The sequence below is a fragment of the Sipha flava genome, unplaced genomic scaffold (assembly GCF_003268045.1).
Source record: "Sipha flava isolate LNK unplaced genomic scaffold, YSA_version1 34_pilon_pilon, whole genome shotgun sequence".
Taxonomy (NCBI): domain Eukaryota; kingdom Metazoa; phylum Arthropoda; class Insecta; order Hemiptera; family Aphididae; genus Sipha; species Sipha flava.
In genome coordinates, this window is record NW_020273045.1 from 3,575,075 (window position 1) to 3,595,500 (window position 20,426).

Genomic DNA, 20,426 nt, shown 5'->3' on the forward strand with positions numbered 1-20,426 from the left:
TGTATATTATTACGATACTATAATATAATGCATTTTTAGATACCAAAATATGTTGATATTTATAAATAAATAATTTATATATGTATATATATATATATATATATATATATATAGACATACATAAACTATAATTTACACTTACGAATTGGTTTTCTATTCTTGGTATGATAAATAAAATTACTGTTCAATGAACAACTAGCAACAAATTACAACTGGACAATCATAAATCAATGTCAAGCACCAGTACATGTATGCCATATTTTTAAAAGTTCTTTCGTTCTACAACATTGTAACGTATTTTTCTTGTGATCTGTATACATATATAATTATGCTATGAAATTTTCCTTGGCACACATTTTGGTTGAACTCAATGTTATTTTTAGATAAATATTATAAGAGTGTAAAACAAAAAAAAAATTATTTTTATTTTTATTGCCTATGAACAAAAAATAATTCTAATAACATTGGACGGACACAGCACTGTCACCTAGTTGTATACATATAACATAATTTATAATAAAAAATTATAATTAGGCATAAATATAATAGTGTTTAATAATTGTTTCATTTTCGTATGTATATACACACACACATATACACACGTATATATATATATAAGTATGTGTGTATATTATAATTATTTATAGTTAGTTTGGAATGTCAATGGTATGTGTTCAATCAATATTTGTTAACCAAGGCCATGGTCTTCGAAAAATGTTTGAGGTGTTTCTTCCTGAAAAATAAAGGAACAAATTAAAAAATAAATAAAAAGTAAAGTAATAGTTTTAAAATAGGGTGCAAAAATAAAATGTATAGAAAAGGGTTTAATAAATGAAATAATTAAAATATAACTGAAGGTAATAGATAGGGTAAAAGTTTAAAACAAACACTGTGTGTTCTTATAAACATACCATAGCGCCAAAATATTTGCTGACATTTCTTGAAACGCCACTTTTATTGTATTAACATTAATATAAATAAGAACATAACTGTTAAAAATAACTATTAACCCTTAAACCTTTCAACTAACATAAAATTACTATCTTAGTTAGTACTTGTGTTGGTAAGAAATACAAGTATTGGTTAAATATGAGTAAGTAAAAAGCAAATAGGGCATAAGCATATATTTTACTTTTTATTTTAATATCATATTAATACATAATTTTTTTTCAAAATAACAATACTAAAAAAAAGATTTTATTGGAAATAAAAATTTATATTATACACCAATGTTTACAGATAACAATAGAAAATATCTATCATTATAAATTTAGTATTTTTAGTGTTAAATTAAAACGTTGATATTAAAATCCTGATATTTATTTGAGGCATTCTGATTAACATCACTGATAGGCCTTACTTTACTTAATGACTAATATTTTATGAAAGACATTGTTTGAATTTATAAAACAAAAAAAAAACAATACAGTAAAAAATGCAAGTTATTAGTTTGCATGAAATATTAATAATATTGGTTGTGCTTATAACAAGCCAATCTCTTTCAGAGCGCCTTCGACTGCCTCCTCCTACATACAAACACATTAAAATTAATATCCCAAAATTGAAAATATGAAATTGAATAGCATATAATAACTGGAAATCATGCAGGTAATGTATTAAAATGGAAATCAAATAAGGTAACATGGATGGAAATTACATTTTTCAAAATTATAGCTACAAAAATAAAATAATAAAAATGTAATAATTACAATATATTTTTATTTAAACCGATCACTATTAAAAACAAAACAAAACAAAACAAAACCCAGAAATACTACTAAACCCAAAGAATTCAAACAATGTTAATAACATACAACAAAATAAACTTAAACACTAAATACATGAACCCTGATGTACATATACAATATATTTATTTTGATTAATTCAGTAATTACTAAAAAGGCTATATATAACAATTTAAGAACTAGGATTTTAAACAAAAATATTTAAAAAAAAATAAATATGTTCATCAACCCAAAAAATAACTTCAAGTAGTTTTTATAATTACTAATTATACAATATTGAGTCAAAAAATTGAATAAAGTTTATGTTTAACTCAGTAATGAAAAGTATAACTTTATCCCATCACAAATTTCTTTTACATATTTTTAAAGAATTATTGCTTTTAATAATCAATCAAATTATTAAGAATAAAATTAATAATTTTTAAAACATATTTAGAGTATATTTATTGGATTGAGAATAACAATACCATAAATAAAGGTTTTTTGGTAAAATAAAAGGTAACATAAAAATGTATAATCAAATATCAACTCATGTTAGCCATCTTAATAACTATAAAACATTTATAATGAATTGTTATGAATGCAAAAACAAGTTAGTATTGATATTTAATACTTTTCAAAATACTAAGTATTAAAATGATTGACATTACAAAAATATTAGTATGAATTACATTTTTAAATTATAATATTTGACTAGATTAAGTATTAAAGTAAACATTGTGCACTATTTAAACATTTTACTTAGTCTTACATAACAGATTAACTCTGATAATTCATAGGTATTGAAAAAATGTTTAATACAATAATTGAATAATCTTTCAAAATATTCATCATAAAAGAAAAATTTAAAATTGTATAAATTATTCACAATAGAGTATCAACAAATACATAATTATCAAACGATTATATATTACATTAATGACAGCTACATCTGATAATATTGTTTTAAGTATTCAAAAAAACAAGTGTTTAAACAAAATACTTAAAATTTGTAAAAAATGCAGAGAAATAAAAATTAAAATTATCCATCATGAATTTTATTTAATTTAAACAATGGTATACTAGAAAAAGATTGTAATCATTAAACTAATATTACAATTTTTTTTTTTAAGATTATAAACAAATAATGCATAAAAATACTTTAAAAAAATCAATGAAGAATTAAAAAAATTAAAATATTTGTTTTTAAATTTTTTTTAAAGAACTATGAAAAATATATGTAAATAATTTATACTTTTAAAGAAATATCAAATATTTAGTTGCAAAATTAGTTGAAATAATATTTAATGTAATACATATTAGAATCTTTTCAAAATATAAATTATAACTAAATTAAAAAGAAAAAAAAATGTATATTCTAACATATAAAAAGTGCACAAAAAATAATAATAATAATAAATTATAAAGAATATTTTATATTAAAATGGAAGTATAATTTATCAATTTTAAATTTTCATATTTAAAATGATGTTTTAAAAATGTTATACAATTTACTTACATGCAAAGAACTTTTAATAAAATTTAATAATGTTCAGTTAAATATAAGCAGAAATTGCATTCATTTAGGAATAGGAAAAATTATATAATAGTGAATAAAATAGATTATATAGACTATAGAGTTAAATTGCTGATCATAGGAGATTTGACAATTTCAATATATAAATAAGAAAAACTATGTTAAAAGGTTATTATTTAAGTTTGAATATATGGTTAAAATGTAACTAAAGTAATAGCATTGGGTTAAAACAATAACAAAATAGAATCTGTTTTTTAACAATGATAAAATCATCAACTGCTATAGCATATTTAATTAAAATAAAAATATTTATTATTAGTAGCATAATAAAGGCATTATGGAAGGCAAGTCTTTGGAATACACCATATAAATGTAATACAACAAAACATAAAATGTTAAATAATTTTTACTCTACATTTGTATATGTTAATACAAAATTTGTTTTACAAAGCTAGATAATATATTTTTAAATTTAATCTGGCCATTTTAATTTGGTAATTCATTTAAATCAATGTTTATAACATTAAAACATTAGAATTTGACTATAATTTTAGTTGACTAGACTGAACTTTGTAAATATTTGTATATAATCAGATGCATACACAAAATTAAAATTTATTAAAACATAAACAAATATAATTGTACAATGTTAGATATGTACTTCTTTGTTATTTGCTATAATAAATTTTATATCTTAGTTACGATTGATGATTAATCAAAATAAGTTAGACAGATATGAGCAAATTAATTTTCTAATTGGCAAGATATATTGTTATTATATATAGTCTTATTTGTACCTCAGTATAAAATAAATGTACTTTTAACTTTTTTTTTTCCAACCGATAAAATTGATTTAAATAATTTAGAATAAAAAAAATTAAAGTTCTAATGGAGTGTTTCCATAACTAACCTCTTGCAAGAGATCCTGGGCTGATATAGCCTTGAGTACATTTTTCTTACTAGTCTCCTGTATCTCCCCACCCAATAATAACTCATCAAGAATAAAATATGCTTTTTCAAAGTTGAATATTATATCCAGTTCACATACCTACAACAATTGTAATACAACTATTAAACATATATAGAATTTATAAAAAAAGTAAAAACTTACACTGCCAAAATACTTGTCTAATAATTCAACATAGCGATGAATGATTTCCAAAGTCAGAAGTTCATTGTCATTCTGTTCTATAGCACAGCAAAAGTACAAACTCGCATATCTAAAAGTAAATTACAAAATAAAATATTTCACATTTTTTTTTATATAAATTTTTAGTTACACACCTTTTGTACACAATTTTCAATTCTTTCCATTCAAGAAAACTACACATTTTAGGCTTCCTTGCCAAAATAGTAGTTATAAGTTCCCTAGTAATTTTCTTTTTTACTTTGTCAGGATGAGCAACATACCATTTTTGAAGCCTAAGCTTGCCTTGGCGACTGAATAGTAACATAAAATGCATCTAAACAGCCAAATTCAATTATAATAGAAAAATTATAGTAACTGAAAAATAAAATATATATATGTACAGTGATAATAGATTTATTGCAATAAGTACCTCAAATAGTTAAATTAAATTGTACAAGATAATTAACAATTTAATAGTATTAATATATCATAAAAATATAATATAACTGTAGATTGTCTTTTAATGATTTCCAAAAAACTCCAGTGTTCACAGTATAATGGCAAATGTTCTGTTAATTGTGTGTTCTTGTTTACTAAGGGAGAATAATGATAATCTTAATTTAGGTCGTTAAATGTTACATTTAATTATACAAAATAGCCATTCATTAAAATGACTAACTAATTAATCAACAAGATCAAATAGTCAATACAATTATGTTGACATGATAATATAATTTATGCACGAAGCATAAATATTTATTATCAAACAAAAATTAATTTGAAGAAAATTGTTCTCCCTCAACTCATAACCTCAAGTCTCATGCATTCCTCTAGATAAACTTTAATTTTCTGTACATATGGCTAGATCTTTGGACGAGCTAAGACGTTTCAGCGATCAGTGGCATGCAGAATGGTTATTAACACATTGTGTTTGGGCAATCGGACAAACTATAACAACATTACGAGTTGAGCTCGAATAAGCTACACTTCAAAGGCGCTAAAAACTTTTTATAACATAAATAATTGATGTTTTTCAAGCATCTCACCATGTTGTTCTGCAAAAGCTATTGCACATTATGTTACAGCAAACACAGCATAACTGTTGACCACAGCACCTATTCCGCGATTGTGGACTAAAAATCGTACGGATTGTTGTTCGGCTGTACGTGCGATCGAAACAATTCGCAAGTGGTGACGACCCCAGGTCGACGGACTGAAAACGGAAGTTCGCTATTCGATCACATTTGCGTTACGTAGACGGTAATCGGAAATTACGTAGCTAACAATTGATGACGATCGACGTCATTATCTAATCGGTACCACAGTCGAGACTCGAGCGAAAGCTCAACAATATTGTCAACCAAAATCCAACTGCCGCAAGTGGTTCAACTGATTAAGAACAGCGGTCTGATCTGTGGATCTACGTCACGATCGGACATGGACACTTTGCGTATAAGCAAAATCGGCTGATTGTGGCCTTGAACACGGTCTCCAAAAGGGCGCGGCTTACGTTATCTATTAAATGAATCGTATCACAGAACGATTTACATAAATGATAATTGTACGGTTGACGATGTGGAAAACATTCTTCTTGTAAGTTAATGCCATAGAATATTATTATTATTATTATTATTAGTACTGTTAATACGGCGAAAAAAAAATTGTACACCGTGCAAGTGAAAATTGTTTCCGTTTTTCATAATATCGTAACCAATAGCAGTACACGTTACCGACGTCTTATCAGATTACGGATGCGATCCAACAATACTTCCATACGGTGTGGATACAGTGTCCCAATCAGCTGGTCGAGTGTCGCTTCCATGTTCTGCGATTGTTTACTGTTCTTGGACGAACGAACGCGGGCGCGGTGGCGGTACTGTAGCGTTATTGGTGGCACCGGTGAAACGCGTTCGACGGCGGCGTCTTAAACGTTGTTCCCCGGGATGTGCTAACCTCTAGGCCGCAGCAGTAAAGATGCAGCCATTCAATGCTCTACAAGTAGAAGATTACGGCACGTTGAACAAACGACAATTACCAGATCTCCATCACGTTGTTGTCGGAAGTCGCGAGTATTTTCAACTCAATGTTTAATCTAAACCAGTTGTTATTGTAATAACCATTATGTTGACTCTGGTAACCGTTTAACTGAATTGTTGTGATTGTTCACAAATCGTAAGTTAAGGTTTACACCCATAAAAGTTTAGATTTTAAATCGATTATAATCATAACATCAATTATGTTGACTCCGGTAATCATTTAACTGAATCGTTGTGATTATTCACAAATCGATAGTTACGGTTTCCATCCTTGAAGTTTGGAATTTTTCCCTTAAATAATATTCTGTAAGCGGATCAATTTCTCAGAACGAAAAAGAAATTTTTAACGGTAACTCAAGGTACTGACAACTTTTTTTTGATTAGAATAATAGTCGTACCACCTATAGTTTATTGGACATCTGTATGTGTTACTTATAAATTGAGTGAAATACTTGTTGGACGTTTCTATTATTTATCCCTATACCATTTGGTTTCATGTATTTCTCTGTTAAGATTTTTATAAATGCATACGTGTATTGTTTGTACTAATTCTTCTCCGAGAACAAGACAACTTGGCAATGTTACTTATCATACGTAAGTACTTTTAATCCTCAACATATTTTAGGATGTAAAGCATCCCGAAAATTCCTTTATTTGAGCCATGGTAATTAATCTTCGGATGTTAATTGTTGTATACTTACTATTCATAGACTCCCTACTGATCCATTAAGAAGGAAAAGATGGGTTCAAAGTCTTAAAATTAAAAATGTTTTGGATTGGCATCGTATATGTAGTTATCACTTTACAGATGATGATTACATTGTGCGGGATGGATTTAAACGAAAATTAAGAGAATCTGCTGTTCCGTCATCAAAAATGTATATAAAAAAAAAATTATTCTAGTATTATTTGATTTATGTTTATTATTTTAATTTATTTTTATTTTATTTTTTTATTTGCATGTAGCGTTGTAACTCAAGACAGTAATATAAAACCTGAATTTGTGGCACGTTTAAGACGTAAATTAAGAGTTACGAGGTGAGATTACTTTTTTAAATTGTATTTAATATTTACCGAGTTATTTACTTTACATATATATATTTATAAATTTTAGTGACTTAATTTATCCTGAGGAACCTATTTCAACCAGGAAACCAAATAAATCTGTAGCACAAACTGTAAAAAAAACAAAGCAATCTGTGAAAAACACGGAGAAAATTGTAGAAGAAACAGTACAAACTGAGGAAGGAATGGATAAAATAGAACGTACTGCAGTAGAAACCCGTATGGGGCATACAGTCCATACTGTGATAGAAATAGAGCCAACTTTACTAGAAAAAATAGCAAGACTAGAGGAAATAGAAAAGAATAAAAGAGAAATAGAAAATCAATCAGTAAATAATGCAGTCATAACACCAAGGAGATCTACTAGAAAAATTAAAATTAAAAAAAGTGATGATGAAATTGTAAATAATTCATTGGTTCAATCAAGGACGAAGACACAGAATGATACAAGAAACGAAACTACTTCTACATTGCAGAATCAGACTAAAAAGGTAAAAACAAAATAACTACACATAAAATATATTTATACATCATATATTAAGTCTTAATTAGTAAATATATAATATAGCAAATATTACAAAATATGGTTAACGGTAATTTTTGTTCCAAACCTGTCTAAAATAATAACATATTTTAATTATTACTTATTATTAATTATTTACAATTTATGAAATTTTCATCACTATCTTAATAAATGAAAATGAAACCTAACAAAAATCATCTAAATAAACAATTTTCTATACAGTGATCCTTTATTATCCGCAGTTGAGTCCACGATAAAATGTTATTAATAAGATAATGTTTTATCATTATTATTTGAACACTAGATAATTTTTATTAGACAACTATGTCAATATTTTTTTTAGTTATTATAGATAAATACCATACATAAGGTACCTACAAGCTACACATCTACGATTAATAATTGTCAGTTATTGTTCGGTTTATAGTTTATTTTTCTTTGTGCGTGATACGTGTACATACAGTTACTTCTAATAAATTTAGTGTAATTTAAGTATGTACAGTATGTGTATAAATAATTAATAAATTAGATAAATTAAAAATAATAAATTAAAAAATGGTAAAAATATAGTAATAATCATATTGTGATTTTTAAAATTAAGAAATTAAAACCTAATCTCCTTTTTTATATTGATTTATGGTTTCATTATCCGCGCAACTTTTCTGAAATGCAACCTCTGAGGATAACGAGGAATTACTGTGATAGTTCCAACAAATTGCTTCTTAATGTTTACAATTGACATTATACCAAAATAAGTTAACAAAAAAGTTAATTTGATAAAAATATTTTTTATAATAATTAATTTTTTAAACTTTTTAACTAGAATGTTTAATTATTGTCATATTTCCTATTAGCCTTATTGTACTTAAGCTTTCATGTGTGTTTATTCAAATAAATAATCAATTCAAATTATGGATTGTATAATATCCCTGTAAACATCTAAAGTATATTGCATAAATTAATTCATAACAGTAATCGATTGGCATCCTTACATAGAACTTAAAATTATTTAAAATTAAAATCAACATTTTTTATGGTTAATAATAAGCTAAATAAAAATCAATAATTTTAATCAGTTTTATTTATGTTTTTTCAATAAGTAAAATATCTCTGTGTCATAATTGACAAAAAATTGACCTGAAGTCCTCACATCAAATCAAAAAGGAACATTGTCAATAGTTGACTTCACTTTGTTAAATTCCGAAATTAAAACTAGCTTTCCACATAAAAATTACCATCAACAAATTTTTATTAAGGCCTATCTGATCTGGACTTATGTAAGCCAAATCTGGAGATGTAAAACCATTCTAAATATTTTCCCATTCCAATCCATCACTTTCTGCACCATGGTATCTGTAAATCAAGGTAGCCACAAAAAATTGTAAAAAATTACAGTCTCTTCTAATTCTTTAATTGCTGAATTTGCATCCAATTGCTTCCTAGTAACACCCCTTCCTTATGCTTTCTTAAGAGAAAATGTCAAAATTGACTACCTATATGATTGTTGGTAATTAAACAATTATAATTTAATCTAAAAAAAATAATAATAATGTTGGGTTTTATCACTGGGTGGCCTCCCTCCTCATGTGTTTCATGTTGTATGTTCAAATTTGCTTATTATGCCTTGTTGCATAGGTTGTAAATATTCTTTTAATTAAATCAATATACTTCTTTAAATTATATTTAATTATCAGAGCTTATAACTTCTAACTCTAATAAAGGTAAAAGGTGATAAGCGAATTAATATGCATTTAAAACAATTCATATAATAGTGCTTAAACATTCACTAAAAATATTAAAGTTTGCAACAACAAAAAAGGAAAGAAAGCTGTATTGAAAGTAATTGACAAATAATTTATATATCATATCTGGCGTACATCCAAATATGTAGTCCTGAAATTATTTTTGAGTGCTTAAAACTGTGTGGAAACTATCAGGTCTTTTGACATCAACCCCTTTCCCTCCACGCCATTCAATTATATATATATATATTAATAAATAACTATAATTTTAATAATGCAATTAATATTATTACAATTAATTTACCAAATACATAAAATATACTTATAAATTAAGATTGTAGAATGTTCCATAATTTTTGTTCTATACTTTATTTTTCTGGATCTGTTGACATCAGTCGTTCTATATTTTAAAATCCATCTTTAAACAGTCTTCACGGTTCTATATATTCAATAGTGGACCGTTTATATTAATCAGCATCAGATTTGAAATATTGTAAATAGTTAATCTTGAGTGTATGTCAAAGTGAATAATATTTTTCAAACAAAATCCACATTCGAATTCCGCTTTAGAACATAAAATTTTTTGTATATTTTATTTAGTTCTTGGACTTTAATGGTTTCTTTATCGATTAATATTCTTAATCCTCTTCATGTTTTTTCTAGTGATAGGAATAATCGAATGATACGATTATTCCCATTACTAATTTATACAACCAGTTCAAGCAGTTAAATCATGAATTATTCAATTATTTTTTTCGATTACTAATCATTCGATTATTCCCATCACTAGTTTTTTCTTGATTTATGAGAAATTTTTTACTAAGTCTAATTTCCTTCCTCTTCCATTCCCTTTCTTCCTATTTTTTTAACTTCAGTCTGTCTATTGTAGAGATGTTGGAATAATCGAAAAAAAAAATAACCGAATGATTAGTAGTCGAAAACAAAATAATCGAATAATTGAATAATTCATGATTTACTGCATGAACTGATTGTATAAATAATCAAATGGTTATTTATAAACGTGAAAGTGAAATGCATTTTCAATCTAAATATTTATATGTATTAAACCAATTAGTGTGGCAATTACCGATACCGGGAATTATATCAACGATTAAAAATAATATAATACTGATGAATAGTCGACTTCTTAATTTAGTACCCAATGGACAATGAGTAAAACATGCAATTTTTTCGAATAATTCGATTAATTTGCTTCTGATAAATATATCTGGTACCATTATTTGGATTATCCATTTGATTATTCCCATCACTAGTCTATAAACCAGAGGTTCCCAAACTGTGGATCGTGACTCAAAAAGGAGTCTCGTTATATTTTTCATGTGTTTCTTTTATTTATGGTTGATGTTTGATTATTTAGTTTTATTATAAACTATTATCTGCATTTGTGACAGTTACAAATTTACTGCGATTAATAGACATAATATTTCTTTATATGTCTATGCTCTGTTGTCAACACAACGCAATCGGATATTTGATTATTGAAAATATAGCAATATATTTGAAACAAATTAGTACCTGTTAGATGTTCAAATAAATTGATTATTTTCAGTAACAAACGGTACATTGAATACGATACATGCACGCAGTTTAAATCTTACTATTTTTCAAATAACCAATAAATTGTTTTTTTTTTTGAGCTTTTGTACAGTTACTATGGACATGTGGTTAAATAAAAAGTCAATGACTTAAAGTTCTGTGAAAACTGAAGAAACAGAGATAATATCTGAGTCAGTGGTTAAAAAAAGAAAATTAATTGATGATGAGCTTACAAGTTTTTTGCAAGCAAAATAAAAAAGTGGATATCAATCCAGTTATAAAAAATTGGAAACAATTACATCCTTCAAATTAAAATTGTATACTTACTAATTAAATGACATATTATAAGCTTTTTTTTATAAATATAATACTTTTCTTCAATTTAAAATAATGAAAACAGCAAAAAAAAAAAAAAAATGTTTATAGATATTATTTTGGGTCGACAAAATTGAAATAATCCAAAGTGGGTCGTACTATAAGAAGTTTGGGAACCTCTGCTATAGACAAATAAGTAAATAACTGATATATTGATATAATTATTATTTATTACCGACAAATCTTAAATACACTGTACAAAAAAAATACAACATATTATTTTATCAAATTATGAATTCCCATAGGGCGGTTAATCTAAAAATAGACTGTTATATAAAAATCCTGTTATTATATCATGTTATCTACAGGCAAACCGCTTCTAACAACCCACTTCTAGCGATATAGGAGTGTGGTCATTAAAATTATATTACAAGTTATCCAATTTTAAATTTATTATATTTTTTGTTTCTTATACTTAGACTTTTACTTTAGTATACTTAATTTGTATGAAAATTATAATTTAATATTAATTATTTTATTATAACACAAAATTAAAACTGTACTTTACATAAATTTCATATTGACGTTTGGTACTATACTGATATAAGTTGGTGTAGATAAATTCTAAGAACTAAAGATGGGCGATTTTCAAAAGTGAATCGATTTAAATCAAATTGAAAAAAATTTCTTATAATTGCATATAATATTAATAATTTAATACTTTTAGTAAGTACTTTTAGCTTCTATACTAATTAATATCAGTGCGAACTCACGTAAATCACTCAATTGATGCAATTGTGTGATTTTGCATAAGTTGTTGTGGACTAAATGTTCCACTTAATAATACAATTTTAACATTTGCTGGAGTGTGTGAGGTCGTCATAATTATTGGTTTTATTTTTAATATATACTTGTATTTATTACCTGGATATATTTTGCAGTTTACGCAGTTTTGTGTGAATAGGCTTTGGTTCTGAGTTCCGGTCACTCAATATATATTTTAAAATAAAGAAAACATAAAACCAGTAATTTATTTTATTTGTTTACCCTACACAGAACCATATTGGTAAATCCACAACGAATTATTTTTCAATATAATTAGATATAAATTACATCTAATTCTTTATAAGTCATGAAAAGTTTGTCTTTGATAGGCAAGATTTGATACATTCATTTGAAAATGAATAAAACTCATTTAAAAAAAAGACTGCATGTTAAATAGTATAAGCACAAAATTGTAAGAAAGTAGTTAGTAAGCAGACCATACCAAGTCTTTTTTTTTACTGTGTATAAGTATCAAACAAAATTAATTTAATCATTTGTTGTGTAGTATAAGTTTCACTATTATATATAAATTAATATACATTTTTCATCAACATAATTTCAATGTTTCAATTGAATGTCTTCATCATTAAATATTTTTACTTACGTTTTGATCAAATCTTATGTATAGTGAAGTACTATAACATATTCTTTTTTTTTAAAAAAAATTTATTCTTTAAAGAATATGCTATTTAATAAAATTATCATTATATACCAATTACAAGTAAAATAAATTTTAAATTAGCCAAATCGATGAAAATAAAATGGATTCAACTATAATATTGCCTGGGCATAATTGATTTTAAAATCGATAAATCGCCCACCTCTACTAAGAATCATTTTTACTGATGTCTGATATCGAATGGATATCACAGATTCAAATCTGTTATGTATTAATAAATCTTAATAATTATAAAAGTCCATATTTCTATTTATCATTATTACTAATGCTCGTTTGCATTGTTAATCTATAGTCGATGTTATTTTCTTCAGCTGTATTTCCGTACTAGCTGTTTTGTTTTTGATATTTTACTAAATTTATATTGTGTTATTTTTAAAGACCTATTATTCAATGGGAATTGGAATTAAATGTCAAGTTAAGAACTGCCCAAACAAATATTCAAAAAACACAATCAGTTTTTTTGGTTTTCCAAATGATACAGCAACTCGATCAATTTGGATTAGAAACTGCGGACTATATGGTGTAGTTAAACCTGTAGGAAAGCTGAAAAGTACTATAAGGATATGCAGAAACCATTTTGAGGATCGTATGTTCTTAAATCCCAACAGACCTAAAAGACTACGACCAGACGCTTATCCAACATTATTTCATGATAATGATGGTAAGAGATGTTTAAATAATTATTAAATAATTGTTTACCCATTTTTAAAAAAATATCTTCTTTCAAGTATTTATAGGTTCAGCCACTTTCGTCCTAAACCTCCACTCGTCTCAATTTTCTACATCACACTAACAGCCCTCGTCATTCTCAATCGTATCCAACCATTTATTTTTTGGTCTTCCTCTTCCTCTCTTCAACATTCATTTGATCCACTGTTACTGATTTTGTTTTCTCTAGCCACTTGCCTATACCATTTCAGTCTATTTTCTCTCATCTTGTCCACTATCAATACTACACCAATATTACTTCCAGTGACGCCATGCTTCTAAAATTTTACTCAGGCCCAATAAAATATAGCGTCCACAAGCCTACATTTTTACTTTGCTTAAAAAAATAATTTGTGTTCTCAAATTATAAGTACTAAGCATGATTCATACTAGTCAGACAAGTATCGACAAATACCGTACCGCAAAATATTTTATTATGTGTTTTAATTCAAGTAATTCACATTTGAACGTTTCCATTCCCTTCATACACATATCTATCTGATAGTATCCATCCAGCATTCCTTGCTATAATAATCTCAAGGTCAGAATATTACAAAGTGCAAACCATAAATCTCTCTGATTCCTGACCTCATTTTACAAATGTGGTCAGGCCTGAGTGTAAGGTTCAGCGCCACTGACTACGTCTTACATATTTGTTCCTTATTATATTTTTCTTGTCACTCCACTTATCCATTTAAGCATTCTCATTTCCACAACATTCATACTACTATTCTCCTGTCATTCACCCAATACTCGGAACCATATAGCATAGTAAGTCTCGCTACACTCCTGTAAAATTTACCATTTAGCTTCATTGGAATTCTCTTATCACATTAAAGGTTCGACCCTTCTCTCCATTTAATCCAAACGCACTTAATCCTATGTCTTACATCCATGCTAAAACCCCATCTTTTTGTATAATTTATCCTAAATTTTTAAAGTTATTGACTTTACTTATCACAATACTGCTTATTGTTTCCTCTTCCCTTCAACTTCTTGTTATCTTCCTCCAAAGTTATACTCTATATTATTTGTTTTATTTCTACTAATGCGTAATCCCTTTCCTTCAAGGGCTAACCTCCACTCATTCAACCTATTAACTTCTTCCAGATTGTCTCCTATCAAAACTATATCATCCGCAAATTTCATACACCATAATATATTATCCTGTATCTCTTTTAACCTCATTTATTATCTCATACAATAATATGAAATAGGGCATCAAAAACCATCAATGGACTTCAAAAGGTTGAGAACTAAAATTAAACATAATGTTATTGTGGGATTTATTTTATACTCGTATTAAAATAAAAAAAAAAGATTTTTTATTAATTTACTAAACCATTATCTTATTTCAATTAGTTTAAATCAAAAATAAATAGGTATACATATATTTATAGAATTAATTATATATTTTAATGCATTATAAAAATTATCTACAATAAGCTTTAATTAATATTTTTAGCATATTTGTATATTTTGTTTTAAACCTCAAATCTGTATGGTTTAGTTAATTCATGACACTGAAATAAATGTAAAAACTTTTAAATTTTTCCAAAAGATCCATTGGATATTTGAAGCTGAAAATATTGCCTCTATCTACACTCAACTAATTCATTAAGCTATTTAGAAAGATAATCATATTAAAAACATTAAATTTCTTTTAGTTCTCTATAAATATATGTATTTTTATATGTGTATTAACAATTTTAGGTGATACTTCTCAATCAACACTTTCTAATCATGAAAATATGAATATGATTAGTGTTCCATGTACAATTAATGATGGTATGGAATCTCAGACAAATTCAATGATTAAAACTGATACTGATGATGAGTATCCTCTAAATGTAAATATTATTAATTTTGTTGATTTAAAATTATGCAAATAAATTCATAAAATAGTATATTTTAAAACAAACCGCTTAAATCAGTTCAATGAAATATATAAGTTTATATTGGTACATCGATTAAATTAAAACCTTAACACTGAAAGGTGTTTTGATGATTTTTTTTTTATATAATTTTTTTTTTTTTACTGTGTTCCCTCATCATTTACACGGCATACAATATATTATATATATGTATATATCATGTATTTAATTTTAAAGGTGACAGAAAATATTTTGGATTCAAAATTTGAATTGAATTCAACTTTTTTTTTACTGTTTACAGGTTATATAAATACATTTGTTTTTGATTAATTCTATTTTTTAACTAATTTTTTCCTTGTATGTGCAGTAAAATAAAACTTTCTTAAATAGAAACAACTAATTTTGAGACTGGATTTGGATTGCTTTAATTTTCTGAGCAAATTTTACATTAACAGTTTTTTTTATATCTTCAAAATTGCCATCTTGACTATGGTTAAAAGATTAGAATTAAGTAATTTGTAATTACAGCATTTATTGGTTAAGATTTTCTTGTACAGTTATTGTATTATTGGCAGTAGCCCCTTGATGGAAAAATAAATTCATACAGGTATCTAAATTGACAACTTCCAAAAATGTTGATAGTGTGTTTGACATAAAGTTAAGGTTATTTGTAATCATAAGGACCCAGTAATTTACCACATAAAATTCCACACCAGACATTCGTTCCTCATATGTATTGAAAGTTTGAATCATTTACGCGATCAGTATTATGAACTGACCAATATCAGTTATTTTACTTGTTGATAATATCAATAATAGTGAATTTCGATTTGTCAGTGTAACAAATATATTTTAAAAATAGTGGTTCTTTTTGAATTCTTACCATTAACAGTTCTCTATTGGAATTATCAAGTTATTAAATGTTGTGTTTTAATGTAACAATTTATATATATGTTATTTATGATTTTTTTAGATTGATTATGCTTTCCCTACAGGGTCACTTCTTTAGCCAAATCTTTAACTGAAGAATTTAATGTATGCCAATACTAGCAATTCTAAATTTTCTTAATGTTCATGTGCTTATTGTCTCCTATACAGCGGCAGTCTGCTATATCTGAAAGTTCTTTTTTTCTCTTAAATTTTTCACTATTTGTAAAAATGAATTGTGGGATAGATGATATCTCTTGGCATATCATTCATCATAAAGCGTTATGCAAATTTTGATGGCATTCACAAAAATGTCGAATTTAAAGAAATTTAAAAACTATAAAGGTCAAAGTTGTTTAGAAAAAATAAATCCATCATTCTGATAGTGATTTCTATTGGAAATTTTTATTTTACCATATATGTACAGACAAAAATTAGTTAAAGATTAGAATTTATCAACAACAAAATTAAATTTATGTATCCTGTACACAGTAAAAAAAAAAACCTGAAACAAATATAAGTTAGTGTGTCCAAAATATTTTTTGTTACCGTTAAAATTTAACACAAGGTATATATTAAAATTAATATATTTGTATATTAATTAATTTGTGTTTTGTTTTTTGTTTTATAACATGAATGATATATCAAATACAAAGGATAATATGGATGTACACAATTATTGTTCTATACCTGGATGTAACAATAAGTATAATGATACAATTGGTTCTGAAACCTTATTTGTACTTGGAGATGTAATTCTTTTACTAATTAATTAACATTTTTCTTGTATAATTTTTAATTAGAATTTTAATATAATTTATATATTATATATTTTTTAGGAATCTAGAGCAAATAAATTGAGTTTAATATATGGTGTTAAGTTGACTACAAATAGTACATTATGTAAGAGACATTTTGATGCAGCAGACACAAATGAAAATGAAATCCCATTAGAAAATAATTGTGCATTAAAAGCACCAAATACATATAGGAATGCATCTAAACGATCGATAATTGATAATGAGAATGATGATTTGACTATAAAGAAAACAAAGAATAATTTTTCCGGTATGTTAATGTGTACTATATTGAAAATACATTTTTCAAAATCTATTTTCTCTTAAAATGTATATGCTCGTTTTATTTTGTTTTAGATGAATCAAAAACTACCACTAGTTATAAAAATGTAGATGAAAAATACATCAGTACTAGCCCTGTACTCTCAAATCACATACCGAATGATGCATTTGTAAATACTCAAGATGATAGTTCTGAGGAACGGTCAAGTTTAGATGAATTGTTTCCGAAAATTTTAGCTAATAAATCTTTATCAGTCACTCTAAACAGTTTAGGCACTGTTCAACACTACTCAGGACAAGATGGGGTTCAAATTGAATATCATCCTGAAGACATCATTGAAGAAGACAAACCAAAAAAACCTGTAATTAAAGATTCACTTTCAATAACTTCATCATCTGATGAATCTATACCTCTTTCTCTCCAATCAAAATTTAAAGAAATAATTTCAAAATCTCGCCATAATAAACCTATATCTATTACATTTGAAAAAAAGGTTAATCCTAATGAAAATTTAAGTTCAAATGTTCTACCATCATATCCAGAAGATCATTCTGATTATGTTACTTCACTGTTAGATAGTGAAGATAATTATTTGCAAGTTCGGAGTGAACAAGTATCAGCAATAGACTCTACCAAAACAATAAATTCAACTATTGACGATAACAACGAATTAGTGTGTATAAAACTTGAACCTGTTGATGATTTATTTCAAACAATTTCAACTGACGATGTTAAGTCAGATTTTTGTGAACCAAATGTTAACAAAAATTCACCATTAACTTCAACTATAGACTTTGCGCCTAAGACTAAAGAGTCCACTGAGCAAAAATCTTTACCTGTTTCAAACTTAAATATAAAATCTGAACCAATTGATACAATAGATGATGAATCTCAAACTTTAAATGAAAGTTATTTAGTGGATAATTTTCAATCAAATGCTGAATCAACGATTCCAACTACTTCAAATGTTAAATATATGACTGATATTTTACAAAATAATACAAATGAATCTATGCCCAGAAAAAGTACAAAAATATCAACAACTAATTATACTAACCAAGTTAATTCATCTGTCAATTTAAATTCTACACCAATTAGTGTTCATCCATCAACTTCAGCTAACAATATAATAACTATTAGTGAAGAATCAAAACTTAAGCAGCTATTATTAAACTCTTCATCTAATAGTTCTATATCTATTACTACTGTACATTCTGATCATCAACCTAATGTTTCAAATACTTATGCTAATTGTTCATTGGTTAATACTTCACAATCAAATTATCTTCTAAATGGGCAACAATCAACTGCAAATTCTAGAGCTACAGATCAGGTGTATTCAAATAGTTTAGTTCTTCCATATAATAACAAACAGCTATCAATTGTAAAACGTCCCTTGCTAAACAAGAAACGTCGTTCACAAAATAATCAATCAGTGGACAATACTACACCAGTAATTTTCAGTTGTGTGTCATTAAATTCTAATCAAAACAAAAACAATGAATATAAACAAGCAAGTCTTTCAATGAACGAAATAGCCAAATCTATTTCACTTCCTGGTAATTTTTGGAGACACCATATTAACATAAAAAGTAAGGCACATCGATTTATAGAGCTAGATCAAAATATGAAACCTATCAAGAAAATTTATTTTTACAAAAGTTTAGTGCCGGATATTAATATTAATGGTAAAAGTTTTGAATATTATGAAGAAATTAGAACTCCAAATCAATTAGAAACTCTTTTAGAAAAAATTGATGAAATTGAAATATGTATTGGCTATAATGGATTACATCATGAAAAATGTATTGCTTATTTTGAAGATACATCTGAAGAAACTGAATTATGTCATAATTGTAAAATGTTGATGACTGACAGTAGTAACTTCTCGGAAGATGATCTAATAAAAAATAAATCTATTTTAACGAAAAGGCTTCAGAATCAAGTGAGTGTAAGCTTATATATAACATATTTAAAATTTAATTTGTATCTATTTTTAGCTATTTGAATTGGAAGACAGTATAGCTCAAATCAAAAATAAAAAAAAAATACAAATGCAGAAGAGAGAAGATTTAGAAAATATTTTAAAAGTTATTAATCCATTCAAAGTATTAAATGCTTTGAAACCTCCTGCATATATTAATTAAAAACTTAGTTTTAAAATTCTTAATTAAAATAAAATAAGCATTAATTTATACACTCCCAAGAGTTAATATGCCATTTTTACTATAAAAACCACTTAAATTTATATACTTTATTAATAAATCAATAATTTACAATTTTTATGATTTACATAATTAAATTTTAGATGTCAGAAAACTAAATCATCCCCTAGTTTTTGTACTATTACATAATATAATATATTCTTTGTGTATATCCACAAGGGAAATAATTTTTGTATTTTGATGTAATTTAGTATCATTTATTCGTTGTCAAAAAAAAAAAAAAACATGTATTTTATATCCTTTTGTTTTTAATTTATTATAATTCTGCTTGTAATTCTATTAAGCTTTATAATTAGAAATGAAAAAAACTTAATTAAAATTACCAAGCTGTAATAGTGTGTTAATGAATTCATTCACCAAATCTCAACATATTCATTATCTACTTAGTTTTTAACGACTATTCTTTAATCATAAATGATGCTAAAACTATATTCAAATAATACTCATTATTAGGGCTAATAAGTTTATGCATTTAAATGT

The 20,426-nt window shown here is 26.0% G+C and overlaps 2 protein-coding genes across 4 annotated transcripts; one reads left to right on the forward strand and one right to left on the reverse strand.

Annotated features, from left to right (window-relative positions):
• Nucleotides 1-574: 574 nt before the first annotated feature.
• LOC112687371 (AP-1 complex subunit sigma-2) lies at nucleotides 575-5,833 on the reverse strand. 2 transcript variants are annotated; one of them, XM_025560028.1, is made up of 5 exons: nucleotides 5,437-5,831; nucleotides 4,546-4,724; nucleotides 4,373-4,481; nucleotides 4,172-4,309; nucleotides 575-733 (listed from the first exon to the last, which is right to left on the reverse strand). In XM_025560028.1, exons 1-5 carry the CDS (start codon nucleotides 5,437-5,439, stop codon nucleotides 689-691), a joined length of 474 nt encoding a protein of 157 aa, XP_025415813.1. In that variant the 5' UTR covers nucleotides 5,440-5,831; the 3' UTR covers nucleotides 575-688. The 2 variants fall into 2 exon arrangements, with proteins under 2 accessions (XP_025415813.1, XP_025415814.1); XM_025560029.1 differs by lacking the exon at nucleotides 575-733 and adding an exon at nucleotides 1,271-1,526 and having other exon boundaries at nucleotides 5,437-5,833.
• Nucleotides 5,834-5,891: 58 nt separating this feature from the next.
• LOC112687369 (putative uncharacterized protein DDB_G0267840) lies at nucleotides 5,892-20,041 on the forward strand. 2 transcript variants are annotated; one of them, XM_025560022.1, is made up of 11 exons: nucleotides 5,892-5,983; nucleotides 6,108-7,020; nucleotides 7,137-7,304; nucleotides 7,393-7,464; nucleotides 7,541-7,982; nucleotides 13,511-13,793; nucleotides 15,554-15,690; nucleotides 17,298-17,393; nucleotides 17,481-17,709; nucleotides 17,796-19,666; nucleotides 19,722-20,041. In XM_025560022.1, the coding sequence occupies exons 2-11, from the start codon at nucleotides 6,950-6,952 to the stop codon at nucleotides 19,866-19,868; spliced, it is 3,516 nt and encodes a 1,171-aa protein (XP_025415807.1). In that variant the 5' UTR covers nucleotides 5,892-5,983; nucleotides 6,108-6,949; the 3' UTR covers nucleotides 19,869-20,041. The 2 variants fall into 2 exon arrangements, with proteins under 2 accessions (XP_025415807.1, XP_025415810.1); XM_025560025.1 differs by lacking the exon at nucleotides 5,892-5,983 and having other exon boundaries at nucleotides 6,180-7,020; nucleotides 7,235-7,304.
• The last annotated feature ends 385 nt before the right edge of the window (nucleotides 20,042-20,426 follow it).

What these genes read in the sequence shown, in the direction of transcription:
- LOC112687371 (XM_025560028.1), bottom strand. An exon ending in TAGACAAGTATTTTGGCAGT is followed by an intron (nt 4,310 to 4,372) that starts GTAAGTTTTTAC and finishes CAATTGTTGTAG; the next exon opens with GTATGTGAACTGGATATAAT. An exon ending in CCCAGGATCTCTTGCAAGAG is followed by an intron (nt 734 to 4,171) that starts GTTAGTTATGGA and finishes TTTATTTTTCAG; the next exon opens with GAAGAAACACCTCAAACATT.
- LOC112687369 (XM_025560022.1), top strand. Translation starts at nt 6,950, where the DNA reads ATGCATACGTGTATTGTTTGTACTAATTCTTCTCCGAGAACAAGACAA. An exon ending in ATTATTTCATGATAATGATG is followed by an intron (nt 13,794 to 15,553) that starts GTAAGAGATGTT and finishes TAACAATTTTAG; the next exon opens with GTGATACTTCTCAATCAACA. An exon ending in CCTTATTTGTACTTGGAGAT is followed by an intron (nt 17,394 to 17,480) that starts GTAATTCTTTTA and finishes TATATTTTTTAG; the next exon opens with GAATCTAGAGCAAATAAATT.